Genomic DNA, 13,724 nt, shown 5'->3' on the forward strand with positions numbered 1-13,724 from the left:
AGTTTTCTCTCTTTTTTTTTTTTCTTTTCTTCTCTTTCGATTCCCCTTATTTTTTTATTATTATTTTTTTCTCCCCGCAATGTCTTGTAATGGAACAACCACCCAGAGGAACGTGAAAAGGCGTACGTAGAGTGCACTACATAAGATATGCGAAATTCAAATACGCGTTCGGCCGGCCGTCGCCGGGGGGTCGCACAGGAGACAGGTAGTTGACCGGCATTGTTATTTAAAAACATATGGGAGAGAACTAGGCCGCAGGCCAATGCTTCATAATTGGGCATAAATTTCTAGAAATAAAAGCTGCAGTTTCGAAAATTTCCCTCAACGGTAACTAATTCTAGCTCCCATAATCTCAAACCCTACAATTGATTGCATATCATATCTGTAATCCGCCATCTAGCAATCTACTGGCGAGAAGGCCTCCGATATAGCGTAGGTCGGGCTTGTAGGAAATATGGCATTTCAGAAAACCCTAGCCCTACGTTCCAATGCCACAAAGTTACCCTCCCCGCCCAGCCACGGGAGTCAAGACGCGTTAACCCCTAGCTTGCCGCGTCGTCTAATTACTTCTGCTTCACCACCACCACGACCACGCGAACAACCCATCTCCATCCTCATCACCACCCTCCACCCACAACCATCCCAATACCAATTCCCATCATCCTCCACCCTACACACAACCCAATCCACAGCTACAATGTTGGAAGCACGTCTCGAGCAAGCCAGCACCCTGAAAAAGGTACCACCATCCTCCCTCCCACTCAATCCATTCATCCCCCCAAATACCAGCACCCTACTAACCCCCCCCTGCCATCCCCCAGGTCGTTGAGGCCATTAAAGACCTTGTCCAGGACTGCAATTTCGATTGCAACGACTCCGGCATCGCCCTACAGGCCATGGACAACTCCCACGTCGCCCTCGTGTCCATGCTCCTCAAATCCGACGGCTTCTCCCCATACCGATGCGACCGTAACATCGCTCTCGGTATTAACCTCATCTCCCTCACCAAAGTCCTCCGCTGCGCGCAGAACGAGGACATCCTGACCCTCAAGGCCGAGGATGCCCCCGACAGCCTCAACCTCGTGTTCGAGAACGCCGAGAACGACCGCATCAGCGAGTACGACATCAAGCTGATGGATATTGACCAGGAGCACCTCGGCATCCCCGAGACGGAGTACGCGGCCAGCATCACCATGCCGTCGGCCGAGTTCCAGCGCATCTGCAGGGACCTCATGGCGCTGAGCGAGAGCGTGGCCATCGAGGCGACAAAGGAGGGCGTTAAGTTCTCGTGCTCGGGCGATATCGGAAATGGCAGTGTCACGCTGAGACAGCATAACAATGTCGAGAAGCCAGAGACGTCGACTAGGATTGAGCTGACGGAGTCGGTGGCGTTGACTTTCTCGTTGAAGTATTTGGTCAACTTTTGTAAGGCGACGTCGCTGTCGTCGACGGTGACACTGTCGCTGTCGAATGAGGTGCCGTTGTTGGTTGAGTATGTCCACCTACCTATCCTCTAACTTCGGGAGGTCAATTGCTAACATTGCTTCATAGATACGCCATGGAGGGTGGTTACGTTCGATTCTACCTCGCCCCCAAGATTGGGGATGAGGAATAGACGGGGGTTGGTTTGTTTGCCAATTTCTTAGATGGGTGCAAGGGGGTAAACGCTGGGGGAGTTATTAAAAAGTACAAGGTCGGCGCGGCATATCATTTTGTATTTTTATTAAATAGCGTACTAGTAATGATCATGTGGCATGCCTTTTGAACCAAGCAAAGTAGTAGTAATACAGAAGGATATGAAAAAAGAAAAGAAAAAAAACTGTGCCGAAATATATGCTTATACATAGGGGTCTTTTATCCTTAAACAAGTGCCCGTCTCACCCTGCCGGCACCGGAGATGCGTGGCAGTATAGCCCGGATATCCTTAGAGACGAAATCTTTATTCGGCCCTTAAGCCGTCAAGCCGGTTGGTTCCTAATCGTGTTATAATTACTCAAGCCCAATTGCAATACGGAAGTCGTGATATGAACATAGGAGTGTCCATTGCATGACGAGGTGATCTCTCACTAATTAAGGACTGGTGTAAATTCGTGAGGAGCTAGTTTTTTTTCTTTTTATATATATATATATATATATATATAGCGGCTTCCGTACTGAGTTATAATTTAAGTAACACGATTGGGATTTGATCGGCCTGACGGCTTAATTGGCCAATTGGGGGCATAACAGGATTGTACTGCAGTAAATTGTAGTATTTACCGTGATGGCCCGCTGTTGTGTTTCTAATGTTACTATATGCACTGCCTACATGTACATGTATCTAGTTGTTGCTTTATGGCTTCATTTAAAAAAAAAAAAAAAAAAAAAGGCCAGAGGCCACACACGCCGGAGGTGCCGTGCCCACGCAACGGCTGAAGTAATGCTTTCCTTGCTGGCAGAACGGATTCGTAAAAAAAATGGCAAATTGAGGAACGGCGAAGTACTTACTCTGGCTGGGTCGCACAGAATGGTTATGCAGCAATAATTGTGCGCCCACTCTTAAAGGTGACGAAAATCGGGCGAAAAGTCAAGGGCTTATAACTTTGCCAAAAAACAAATTAAAAAAAAAATCGGTAAATAAAAAGTGTAGTACTGGTGATGAACTTTAGTTTTTATTTCCAGATTTTTGATATCTACCTTAGCTAAAAAGTTATAAGAGTTTGAAGTTGCGGATTTTTTGTATGTAAAGGGCGCCAAGACTGAGCAAAGTGGAACAATATTATACCCCCTCAAAAGTGAATTGCGGCAGGAATGCAGCAAAGTGGCTAGGAATAAGCCCTCTCATTGGCCTTGGAGTTCACCTTGCGGCCACGATTGTTCCACTTCCAGATACCGCCGTGTCACCATTAAGAGTGTGCGCACCATATCAAAACCAAGTATTTGCTAGAGCTAGAGGAACCTGTTGGAATTGAGTCCTTGCAAACTGGGTGCCGGTGTGGGGTTGTGAGCGGTTCGAGCTACATATGCATACCTTGTGTCTACTGCGGTGTGCTGCCCTTAATTCTGCGAACCTACTCGCCCTCTGATTGGCCAAGAGCGGAACCTAACCCTGACCTCTGCGTGGCAACGGGCTCACCCAAAATAAAAATAAAAAAAAAGACCCCAAACGGCATATAACACCCTAGTATAGACGAAGTATTGAGAGGTATCACCAATGGGGTGGGAGATATTGTTAACGGAATATAGAAAGGTAAGTACATGTACTACGTACATATATATAAGTCCTATTTTTGTTTGTTTAGTTCATTAATTGCATTATATAAGTCCTATAAACTAGACGGTATATCATAAACTACGACGTATAATGGGAGAAGCATAAGGGGAGGGGAGCTGGGGGGGGGGGGGGGGGCAGTACGTTTTAAATTTGGGTGGCACAAAAAAAGAACAAAAAGTACTGTGCGCTTCCGGGACGAATAGGCACTACTCCCACCCCTGGGTCGAACCCTGGCCTTCTGTGATCGAAAGCAGGGCTAAACCTCGCGGCGTTCTTTGGCGAGGGGTTAACCGTTAGACCACTCGCCCATGGGGTGTTGGTGGCTAGAAATGATATTTGTGCGCCAAGGATGGGTTGGCTACATACATAGCACTATGGTTGGGGACACATGGATCACAGGGCATCACTCGCAATGCCAAGAAACCTGCGCGGGGTCTTTGACGGTCTGTTCCTGCGCGCAAAGTCTACTTGTGTGATGTATGTGTATGTGTAGATATCCGCCGAAAGAGAAGAGAAGAGACAGAAAAAGAGAAAAAGAGAAGAGGAGGAAAAGAAGAAACCTCACTCGCACACAATATCGTATATTACAAGCTACAAGCTACAAGCTACAAACTACAAACCACTAGCTAACTACCAAACTACATGTACCTAAAAAAAAAAAAAAAAAGCCAAACTCCCGTAGAAGCAACGAAAAAGAGAAAAGACAAAAAAGAGAAAAGGACCATATAAAACGGAGAAACCCCCACAACCTACTCCTACTCCTACTCTTCATCCGCAAACATATCCTCGGCCCTCATCCTCTTCCTCACTCCCCCACCCCCCACCCCTCCTGCCACTCCTCCAACCCCACTACCCCCCACCGCACCCCCAGAAAAAGAAGGCTTCACCGCCGCACCATCATCAAACATCTCTTTCACATCCCTATCCCCATCATCATCCTCCTCCTCCTCCTCTCCTTCCCCCCCATTGTCCTCCTGCCCATCATCATCATCCTCCTGCATCGGCTCACCGTCATTATCCTCCTCCTCCTCCTCCTCCTCCTCGTCATCCTCAAGCATAGGCTCGCCGTCCACATCGTCATCGTCGTCGACCATGGGCTCGCCGTCGACGTCGGATGTGGGCGAGTCTGCGGGCTGGTCGGCGGTGAGCGGGTTGAAGGAGGAGGGGGTGGTCTCGACGGTTTTCCATTTGCTTTTGGGCGCGGGGGAGGTGGTGGCGGTGGTGGTGGTGGGGAGTTTGGTGGTGGTGCTGGGGGTGCTGGTGCTGGTGTTGGGGGTGGTTCTGGGGGCGGTGGTGGTGGTGGGGGGTGGGGTGGGGGGTGTGAGGAAGGAGGTGAGGAAGGCGTCTTGGGTGGTTTGCGGGAATATGCACCATTTCTGTATATTTGTTAGTTTTTTTTATTGTCCATCTCTCTATAGATCCCATATACATATCGACCAAGAAGAGAGAAAAAAACGGGAAAGAGAGAGAGAGAAAGCACATACCTCCCACCACTCCAGCACGCCCTCCACCACGCCCCTCCGAAACTTCTCCGCCTTCATGCGCCCCCACCCGGGCGTGCGATACACCTCGCCCAGATGCGCAAACACGCCCCTCTCCCTCAGCGCCACATCAAACAGCTGGCGGTACCGCCACGCGTTCCGGATTCCTAGAGAACTGTTGCTGAGCACGTCGGAGATGATCCACAGCGCCACGATCTTGGCCGCGTGTGTCTCCTCCGCGCCCTTCTCCCCACTCCCTTCCTCCTTCTCTTTCTCCTTCTCCTCCTCGTCGTCGTCCTCGCCTTTCGCGGCCCGGGTGAATGCGAGGGGCCGCAACACATTGCCAACCAACACGTCGACCACCTCCTCCCCCATCCCGCCCTCCGCATGCTCCATCGCAAACGCCATAACCCGCCCCACGTCCCCGCGCCGCACCTTCATCGTCTGCGTCGGCACCCTCGCCACCAAATGCACCAGCTTCGCCCTCCCCAACACCCCCAAATACCCCCTCTTCTCCACCCCCTCCGCCGCGCCCCCCCCAGCCCCACCCTCATCCTCGTCATCCTCCAGCAGCTCCTCACTGCTAAAGTCGCTGTCCTCCCTCACGTCGCGCATCGCGCCCGCAAACTCGTACCGCAGCGCGCGCCGCGGCGGGATCCACAGCGCGGCCAGCGCCGGCGTCGGCTCAAACACCTCGATGGCCGGCGGCGGGCGGTGCTGCCCCGTCACCAGCGACCACAGCTTCCAGCGGTAGTACACACCGGCCGGGGAGCGCGCGTCCCACAGCCATGCGAAGCGCGCGTCGGAGCGCACGTCGTCGCTGGCCATGAGCAGCGCTTCGAAGGCGGGCCCGTGGGTGATGAGGGCTTCGAGGGTTTTGTGGATGAGGCGGAGCTGGCGGATGTCGTTTGGTGGGGCGACGTGGACCTGGAGGGAGGCTGTTGCTGGGGTGGTGGAGGAGGAGGAGGAGGAGGGGTTGGGGGCGCGGTAGTTTGGCGGGGGTGCGAAGCCGCCGCGGTGGGCGGGCGGGGGAGGGGGGCGGTGGCGGTGGTGGTGGTGGCGGTGGTGGGTGGAGGTGGAGGGGGTGGGGGCTGTGGCGTTGAAGGGGGCGGTGGTGGGCGCGGGGAGCGGCGTGGTGGTGCTGATGGTGGAGGGGAGGTGCCGGCTGATGGTGAGCCAGAAGCCGGTGCCGAGGTAGCGCCCGTTGAGGGTGGTCACGGCCGCGTCGATGTCGGAGCTGGGTGTCTCGGGCGAGAGCGTGATGAGCGCGGAGGCGGCTTTGCGGATGCTGGGCGAGGGCTGGCTGGGGCCCGGTGGCGGCGGCGCGGGGATGATGCGGATCGAGTCGATGCGCAGCGGCGTGGACGCGAGGAGGGCCGTGAGGATCGGTTTTGTAGTCGACGGCGGCAGCGACGTGAGCGAGAGCGTGGGTTTCGGGTGTGGCTTGGACGTCTCGGAGTCTGTAACACAAAGCCCCCCCATCCATTAGCACTCCTCCCGCACCAATCCACTCCCCCAACACCACAGACAGAAACAGAAGAACGCACCACTGTCATCATCATCATCATCCTTCGCCCCACCAACCGAATTCTCAAACGCCAACAGCCCCACATTCCCCTCCCGCAGCCTCCTCTTCTCCCGCTCCCCCAGCCCCCCCACACCGCCAAACACCCCGCCCGCATCGTCGCCATCGCGCTCAAACGCCGCCTCCAGGTTGCGCTTCCGCTGCAGCGCCGCTGGCGGCGGTTGCGCCGTGAAGTGCCGTCTCCCAATCCCTCCTCCTCCTCCTCCTCCTCCTCCTCCTCCTCTTGCGCCACCGCGGAAGGAGCCGCGAGAGGAGGAGGAGGACGGGAAGGGGAGTGGCGGCTCGGGCTCGTCGAACGAGGCGACAAAGTCTTTGAGCACGGCGGCGGTCTCGGCTTCTTCGCGGAGGCGCTTGGCTTCGGCTTCGAGGCGGGACTTTTCGAAGGCGGACTTTTTGGTGGGGGCTGTGAGCTTGTCTTTGACGTTGGGGAAGGGGTCGTGGTCGGACATTGTTTTTGTTTTTGTTTTTTGTTTTTGTTTTTTGGTTTTGGTTTTTGGTTTTTGGTGGTGTTGAGGTTTGGCTGGCGTTGGTTGGGCGCGTTGTGTGAGGTTGGATGGATGATGGGTGGGTCATGGGTGATCACTCGGTCGGCCGGGTAAGGGTGGGTGTGCTACCATGTTGGCTTGTGAGAGGCTTGGCGGTGTTACACGGGGTGGGAAGCTTAAATGGCCCACTGCAGCTGGTGCTGTCACTCAAAAGCGCAAAACAGCATTCCCGGCCGTATATGTGCCGTTTACACATGCAAAGTATAGACATATTGTAGTCCCCAGTAATTTACAGTTCGGGATTAAATAGTGGCCATTGGTAGAGCAATTGAGCTCCCAACCGCTGCTCGTCCCTCATAGAGCTGGAGGACCAGGCACAAGCGTTGCGGAACAATGGCAAAAACACGAGTAACGCAGCTAGAGAAGTTAGGGAATGAGGACCGCATTCGATCACGGAAGCCGCTGGTGAAGGCCGGAGGCGGGTGTGGGTTCGTCGTCGTCGTCGCCGGTTGGGGCAGCGTCACAAACGCTCACTCGCACGGCTTGCAGGCATTTTGAACGTCGAGGTAACGAGAGACCTCGAGACTTCGAGACAACTGCAGAACAGGTAATACAAAGGGGATGGATGGGTTCAAGAGGCTGATAGATAACTCGCCTACCAGGGCGGTTATTTCTCTGTGTTTTCCCATGCGTGGAGGTATCTACAGACGCGTTGGGGGGAGGGGAGGGCAGGGCAGGTGGTGCAGTGCGTCCACGACGCACAGAAAGAGAGCAAGAATTAAGCCTTGCTCGAAGGTTTTATTAAACTATTGACTGCTTGTATTACTTGGTGAGGGTGAGAATGAGGTGAACTACGAAAAAAAGAGAGGTAGGATACAAATTCTTCTATTACTCACGGAAGCTACATACTCCACAGTGGTATACCTAGGAATTGTGGCGGGTACTTCTGGTTTATAAATAAGATAGAGGATAGTTAATACTCACCATGCGCACAATACGGGTGGCAAGACCCCATCCTATCGGCTACGCTGGAACCTTAGAGGACGTATTCACCCGCTCCTATCAGGCCCTCGGTATCACCCAGAGCCCAACAGGTGCGGACGAAACAACGCAAAAAAGCCCCCTCCTCTTCATCAGAAGAGGAGAGGGCAAAAACGGACACACGAACCCACAGCCCCGCAAAACAACCTAACGCAAAAAAGCCCCCTCCCCTTCTTTCGAAGAGGAGAGGGCCGGCAGGCAAAACGAATTAACGCAAAAAAGGCCCCCTCCTCTCTCCGCGCAGAGAGCGCAAAGAGGGGAGGAGGCCTGGTGAAGTGCTCTGCCTCTTGCAGACTCTCACCGTAGTGAGGGCCCGCAAGAGGCAGAAGAAAAAAAGCCCCTCCCCACGAGGGGGAGGGAAAAAAAACTTGTCTCCCCTCCCGCAGTGAGGGGAGGGGAGAGGGGGGCCGAGAGCAGGGCCAGGGAGCCGGGGGAGGGAGGGAGAGGGGGGGAGGCGAGGGCCAGAGAACTATAGTCCCCCTCCCTCCGTTTGGGAGGGGGAACTATCATCCCTCCCCAACAGGGGAGGGGGAAACAACCCTCCCACAGGGGGGAGGGCAAAAATCTGACCTCCCCTCCCCTAGAGGGGGAGGGGGAAAAACACTCCTCCCCACAAAGGGGGAGGGAAGAAAGAGTTACTTCCCCTGCCCCACTTTGGGCACAGGGGAAGAACTGGGGCTCCCCTGCCCCACTTTTTGGGGGAGGGGAGAGAGCTGGAGCTCTCCTCCCCAGGTGATGAGGGGAGGGGAGAAGGCACCTTGAGGCCTATGATTTGTGAAAGAGGTGGGGAATCCGGTGGTTTATAAAGTAACGTCGAGCGCCAAGATTGCGTGGGGTTAGCCCTACGTATGTTGCCAGGTGCTTTTTTTCCCCGCCGCTCGGGTATCTTGGCGTGTGTTTGGTGGGTTTTGGTGGAGGGAGGGTGGGGAGGGTGTGCCAAGATGTGTTCGCAAAAATTCTGGGAACGAGACTGCCGGGTGGGTGTAAGGAGGATCTGTACATGTAACTCTGTATTGTATTATAGTCAAACAGAGGTATGATATTTGCTAGACATGTTTCCTGTGGTGCAGCATATCGGCTCGAGCCTACATAAGTCTTCACGAACGCGCCAAACCACCTCGATCTCGAGCCCGTTGGCCTTCTCGATATGAGCCTGTTCGTCTAGAAAAATAGGGCCGAGTTTGTAATGTTGTTGGCCCATTTACAGACAAATTCCATCGGCAGTGTGGCTCATGAGGACGCATTGACGCTCGAGGCCTCCGCTTTGTGAGAACTTAAGGCATGGGACGGGGATTTACAGGACGAGTATGCTCGAGGCAAGCCCTCCTACTCTCCCTGCCCTAATTGAGAGTAGGCAGCATTCCCAAGATCTTTACAAGTAGGCCGAGCTAAGCTCAAGATATGATAGGCTGACTTGAGTTCTACTATCACTGCTCGTGGACCACACTAAACATACCCGATATTTGAGATAGCGAGTGATTCCTGTGATCCGCAACGCCACGTGCACAAACGAGACTACAACCTAGCCGGGTGATTAAAGAGTGCAGCTTAAAACATTAAACCCAAACACTTAAAAGAAAGTACTCCAGAAGCCCACAGTCGCTGAGCAAGATATGTCATCCGACTGTAGATTTGGTGGGTTGGGGTGTGGTCGTCGTTCGAACCCGAGTTCTCATGCGCAACAGGGGTGAATAATCGAGTGATTATCTGTGATCCAAGCGCAATACCAACTTTTTCGCTAGAGGTTTCTTGGTTTGATTACTGTGATGCCCATAGATAGTATATTTAATCTTTTTTAAAAGCGATATAGATGCTGTGGGGTTAGAAACTACTGGTACCGCCTGTTGTGGACCCGGCGGTGAGGCACCAGTAGTGCTGCATATACTCCCTGCGTGCACAATCGTGTACAGCGGTGGGTAATAAGTGATGGAACAGAGCAATACCTGTTTTGGTAAAACGCCACCAACATTTGGTGTTTGTACTCTCAGGGCGTTCCATCACTTATTACCTGTCGCTGTACATACGTGGGCATGGTTGCTTGTACGCATTGGACCGGGGAATCAGTGCGTGTGCGTAAAAGGTTTCGTCCGGACACAGTGGAGTTTTAAATTCCTAGAACAGACACTAACCATCACGCTGTCGACAAAAACCCGCACGGTCTGGGTACGAGACCAAACTCATGTAACTCGAGCTAGGTCAGAGAGATCTTTCGCTGCCTACTCTACCGAAAGTCACAGAGACCAGCGGCTGCCACCTTATCGTAACTGCACAGTTCCTTATCACTCTACGCACGTACAAGATGCTGGCTCCAGGGTTGCTCGTGAGTGCCCAGACGTGTATATCAACCCCAACTTTTCTTGCCTTAACGTCGGCGAAATTCACTCCTTAGCCAAGACTGATGGTTCTTTAAATTGAAACATTTTCAACCAGTGTTTCCTCTCTTCATATACACCAGCAATGTCGTCTTCCCCCGCCTCCCCCCGCCTCCCGCCGCCCTCCCCCGCCAACTTCGCCAAGGCCGCCCGGGCCTCAGGAGAGAGGGGGCGAGGCCCCGGAACCCGCCATGCCCCTCCATTTTTTTTTTTTGTTTGGCAGCTCTGCTCCCGTTCCCGCCTGGAGGCCGGAACGGGAGCTCAGCTGCACAACCCCATCTCTTCGTGGCCCCCTGTCCCCCATTCCTTCTTTGGAATGGGAACATGGCCCTATCTCCGGTTTCCCCGCTTCAAATTTTTTTGAGCGGGAACCGCGAAGCTACGGTTGGAGCAATCCATGGTGGGTTAGGGTTTCTTTTTTGGTAGGTTTTTTATTTTTTATTTTTTATTTTATTTTATTTTATTTATTTATTTATTGCATGTAGATTTTTGTATATAGTTCTCTGTAGATATAATATATTCTTTGATCAATAAATAGTTTCTCTATGACTTTAATCGTTCTGATCTGTAATCTCAAACTGTTCTTCGTAATGTTCTGTCGTCGTTCTTGTGACAATGATCAATCAATGAATTACAGCGTTCTCCCAGTGCACGTGTTCTTCGCATACATAATCCACTCAATGTAACCTCTGGATCTCGTCACCATGCTCCTCTGCAGAAGTAACATAATCCAAACCACAGCTTGTTGGTGAGCTGGCTTCACCCGCAAGATATGCGGGTAGCTGACTCTGGTGGAGTACGTATTGGAGTAGTACCGGTGCTAGGTTTTGTTCTTTCTTTGCTTTACAAGCCGCCTGGATCCCCCGATGAAGATCTAACGAGCACCGCTGACAGCTGACAGTGGCAATTCTTCGTTTCTATATCTATAGAGAACCGAGTCACTGGTGCTGCACCCGGCCGGAAAGCGCCGTGGCCGTGCCTTGAATCAACATGTATGCGGCCGAAGACGAGGTTCTTGTGTTCTTGCCCCGAGAGAATGTCCCCGATCACATAAATAAGATAGTTGTCAAAAGCACAGTGGACAGGGGACCTCGAGGACAACTCATGGCTATAATACACCTTTCACCACCTGGTACGGTAGGGCGTGCGTAACAAAAAATTGTCATACCATGCAACTTAACTTATAATCCCGGAAATCTCAGCACCTCTAGCTCTATAACGCTACTCACAAAAGCCACCCTTTCCTTATCCTCATACGTTCTTCCCTCCAAAAGGAAAAGGAAAAACGAAGCCATCACTGAGACCACCTCTATTTAACTCCTGATGCTCTCTATCAGTCATGCTTTGAATAGAGTAGGGATGGAAATAGGCGAGTCGTGCCGCCCTTCGATCACCCCTGTACGTACGCAGGTAGAAATCGAGTGCGACACTGTGCATCATTCGCTTCTAGGCCGACGGCGGCGTTAGCGTTATGCAACGGCCAACTTTCCCTCCCGCCACGCACCAACGTCGTCTCGACTTCTCCGGTAACAAGACATGTACACGCCACTTAATTAACACCCTTACCCCATGAACAAACAGACAAGATGTCAGGATCAGGCCCTTCCTACCGGCCTTATCACCCAAACTCATTCCCTGGTTCCGTCAGGCGCCAAAACCTAGTGGTTGACGGCGCTAGCATTAATTGCACTTAGTTTGGCTGGCTGGGAAGGGCTCAGCTACTACCAGGTGGTAGCTGGTGTTCTGCACCGGAGTTTTTAAATCCAAGCTACAGTCAAACGAGCCCAGAGAACTTGGACCTATGGAGAACGAGGTTAGATTAGGGAGAAAGAACGACTACTAGCACTCGTATCCACTCCCGTCGGGTAAGAGGTACAGGTACAGTTTTATCCATGGCACAGTCGAAGGTACACTGCTAGAAGGCTACCTTGAAGGCTACTTGGTACCCCGTCAATAAATGAAGGAAGGTTTCAATTGAGGCGGCTATCCCTCTTGAGCTCAGAAGCGCGTGTAACTGCTCCCACGAACACACGCATCTAAAACAGACAGTTACTTGACAATGGCCCCAACACACCCCCACACCCCAAATGGTCGGTCACCTATATCCGTCAGGCCCATGTTGGATGATAGACTTTTTCTTGGTGAGAGTAGTATCCTATGGTCCCAGATATCGTAGTCTATCACCTACGCTAAGAAAGCAATGCTTATGAACTGATTCTCCTTAGGCTAGGCCTAGATAGCACTTACAAGCTCATCAAGTATACAACTCTCTCTCATCCGCGGAAGCCACAGCAAACTATACCCACTGCCAACATCCCCAAGGCCGGCAGTATAAACGTCAACCCAAGATATGGCCATTCTTTCCAGAATGAACAACTTCACAACATGAATCATATCCTCATCATTATTCTTCCCGAAACCTAAAAAAAACAGCCACACAAGACCCAGATCACGAAGGGGGGAATCATCCCTCCGCCTCTTTTCCTCGCTCAACGATACCCAGCTAGGTCAATAGGTGCGGACAAAACACCACACTCTCAACCCTTAGATCTAGAAGGTCAACTCCAAAACGGTAGATGTCCGTCCCATCATAAAGTGACTTACATCCGTAATCATCTCTCTCGAGAAGTGGAGCAAGCGCTCGTTCGTTCTTCTGCTTGCTAGCTCCCATCTCATGGTTCCCTCCCCTTATCCGCCATGACCCCACCACCGTTCCGTCTAGAGGCCCACGCGGAGCTGGATCAACCATACCGAAAAATACCCGGTATAAGATAGTGCTGTAGGCCTAAATCCCAATCGGGGCAGTACCACTTTCTTTTTGCTTTTTGCTTTTGTCTTTCTGAAATACAGGGTAGGCGGGGCAAATGGGGGTGGTGATGACTATTTTTTTAGGTTGCCTTCTTTATACGCTGGTATATGAGGGGGGCGGGGGTAAGAGGAGGGATAATCTCGAAGGAGTACTATGGACCGTCCGCTGGGGAGAAAGCTGAAATCACGCAGAGAAAAGACGGCAGCAGTGAATACTGACTATGTGAAAAATAGAGGTAAAAAAAGAAATAGAGGGGCAGGCTTATGACTCTTGGTGATGAGAAGGTACGATAGAAGGTGTGCGAGTGGACTCCGGCACCATAATGTGGGCTGTCGTTGTCCTCCAAAGGACACAAAGTGAACTGCTGTTGTCCATAAATAGGAGTTCTGTAGTACAAACGAATACGAGATTGAGCCTTTGAACCTATCAGATAACTATAACTATAACTGTTTACTAGACGCTTGTACCCTATATTCTAATTTTAGAAGAATGCCAGCAGCCTCGTACTAGTCGTCAACACAACAACATTCTCATGACCACCAAACGTCTTGGTATAGAGGGATTATGTTAGGAGAATATGAGTGTCATGGTATATCACTCGATTACCAAGAACCACACCCAAGTTCTGCCCAATATGAGTAGTTCTGGTTCAGTGCACATGTGGTTGTTTACCTACGTTCCGAAAATGTAACTCCTAA

General features: G+C 52.0%; 2 protein-coding genes across 2 annotated transcripts; one reads left to right on the forward strand and one right to left on the reverse strand.

Annotated features, from left to right (window-relative positions):
* Positions 1 to 697: 697 nt before the first annotated feature.
* On the forward strand, positions 698 to 1,615 carry LAJ45_04459 (uncharacterized protein; the record flags this gene model as incomplete). The annotated part of the gene is made up of 3 exons (XM_046114039.1): positions 698 to 739; positions 822 to 1,492; positions 1,552 to 1,615. The coding sequence occupies 3 exons, from the start codon at positions 698 to 700 to the stop codon at positions 1,613 to 1,615; spliced, it is 777 nt and encodes a 258-aa protein (XP_045972561.1).
* Positions 1,616 to 4,014: 2,399 nt separating this feature from the next.
* Positions 4,015 to 6,768, reverse strand: LAJ45_04460 (uncharacterized protein; the record flags this gene model as incomplete). Its single annotated transcript, XM_046114040.1, has 3 exons — positions 4,015 to 4,629; positions 4,738 to 6,194; positions 6,282 to 6,768. The coding sequence occupies 3 exons, from the start codon at positions 6,766 to 6,768 to the stop codon at positions 4,015 to 4,017; spliced, it is 2,559 nt and encodes an 852-aa protein (XP_045972562.1).
* Between the last annotated feature and the right edge of the window lie 6,956 nt (positions 6,769 to 13,724).

The sequence above is a fragment of the Morchella importuna genome (genome assembly GCF_003444635.1).
Source record: "Morchella importuna strain M04M26 chromosome Unknown Morimp01GS011, whole genome shotgun sequence".
In the NCBI taxonomy this organism is placed as follows: Eukaryota; Fungi; Ascomycota; class Pezizomycetes; order Pezizales; family Morchellaceae; genus Morchella; species Morchella importuna.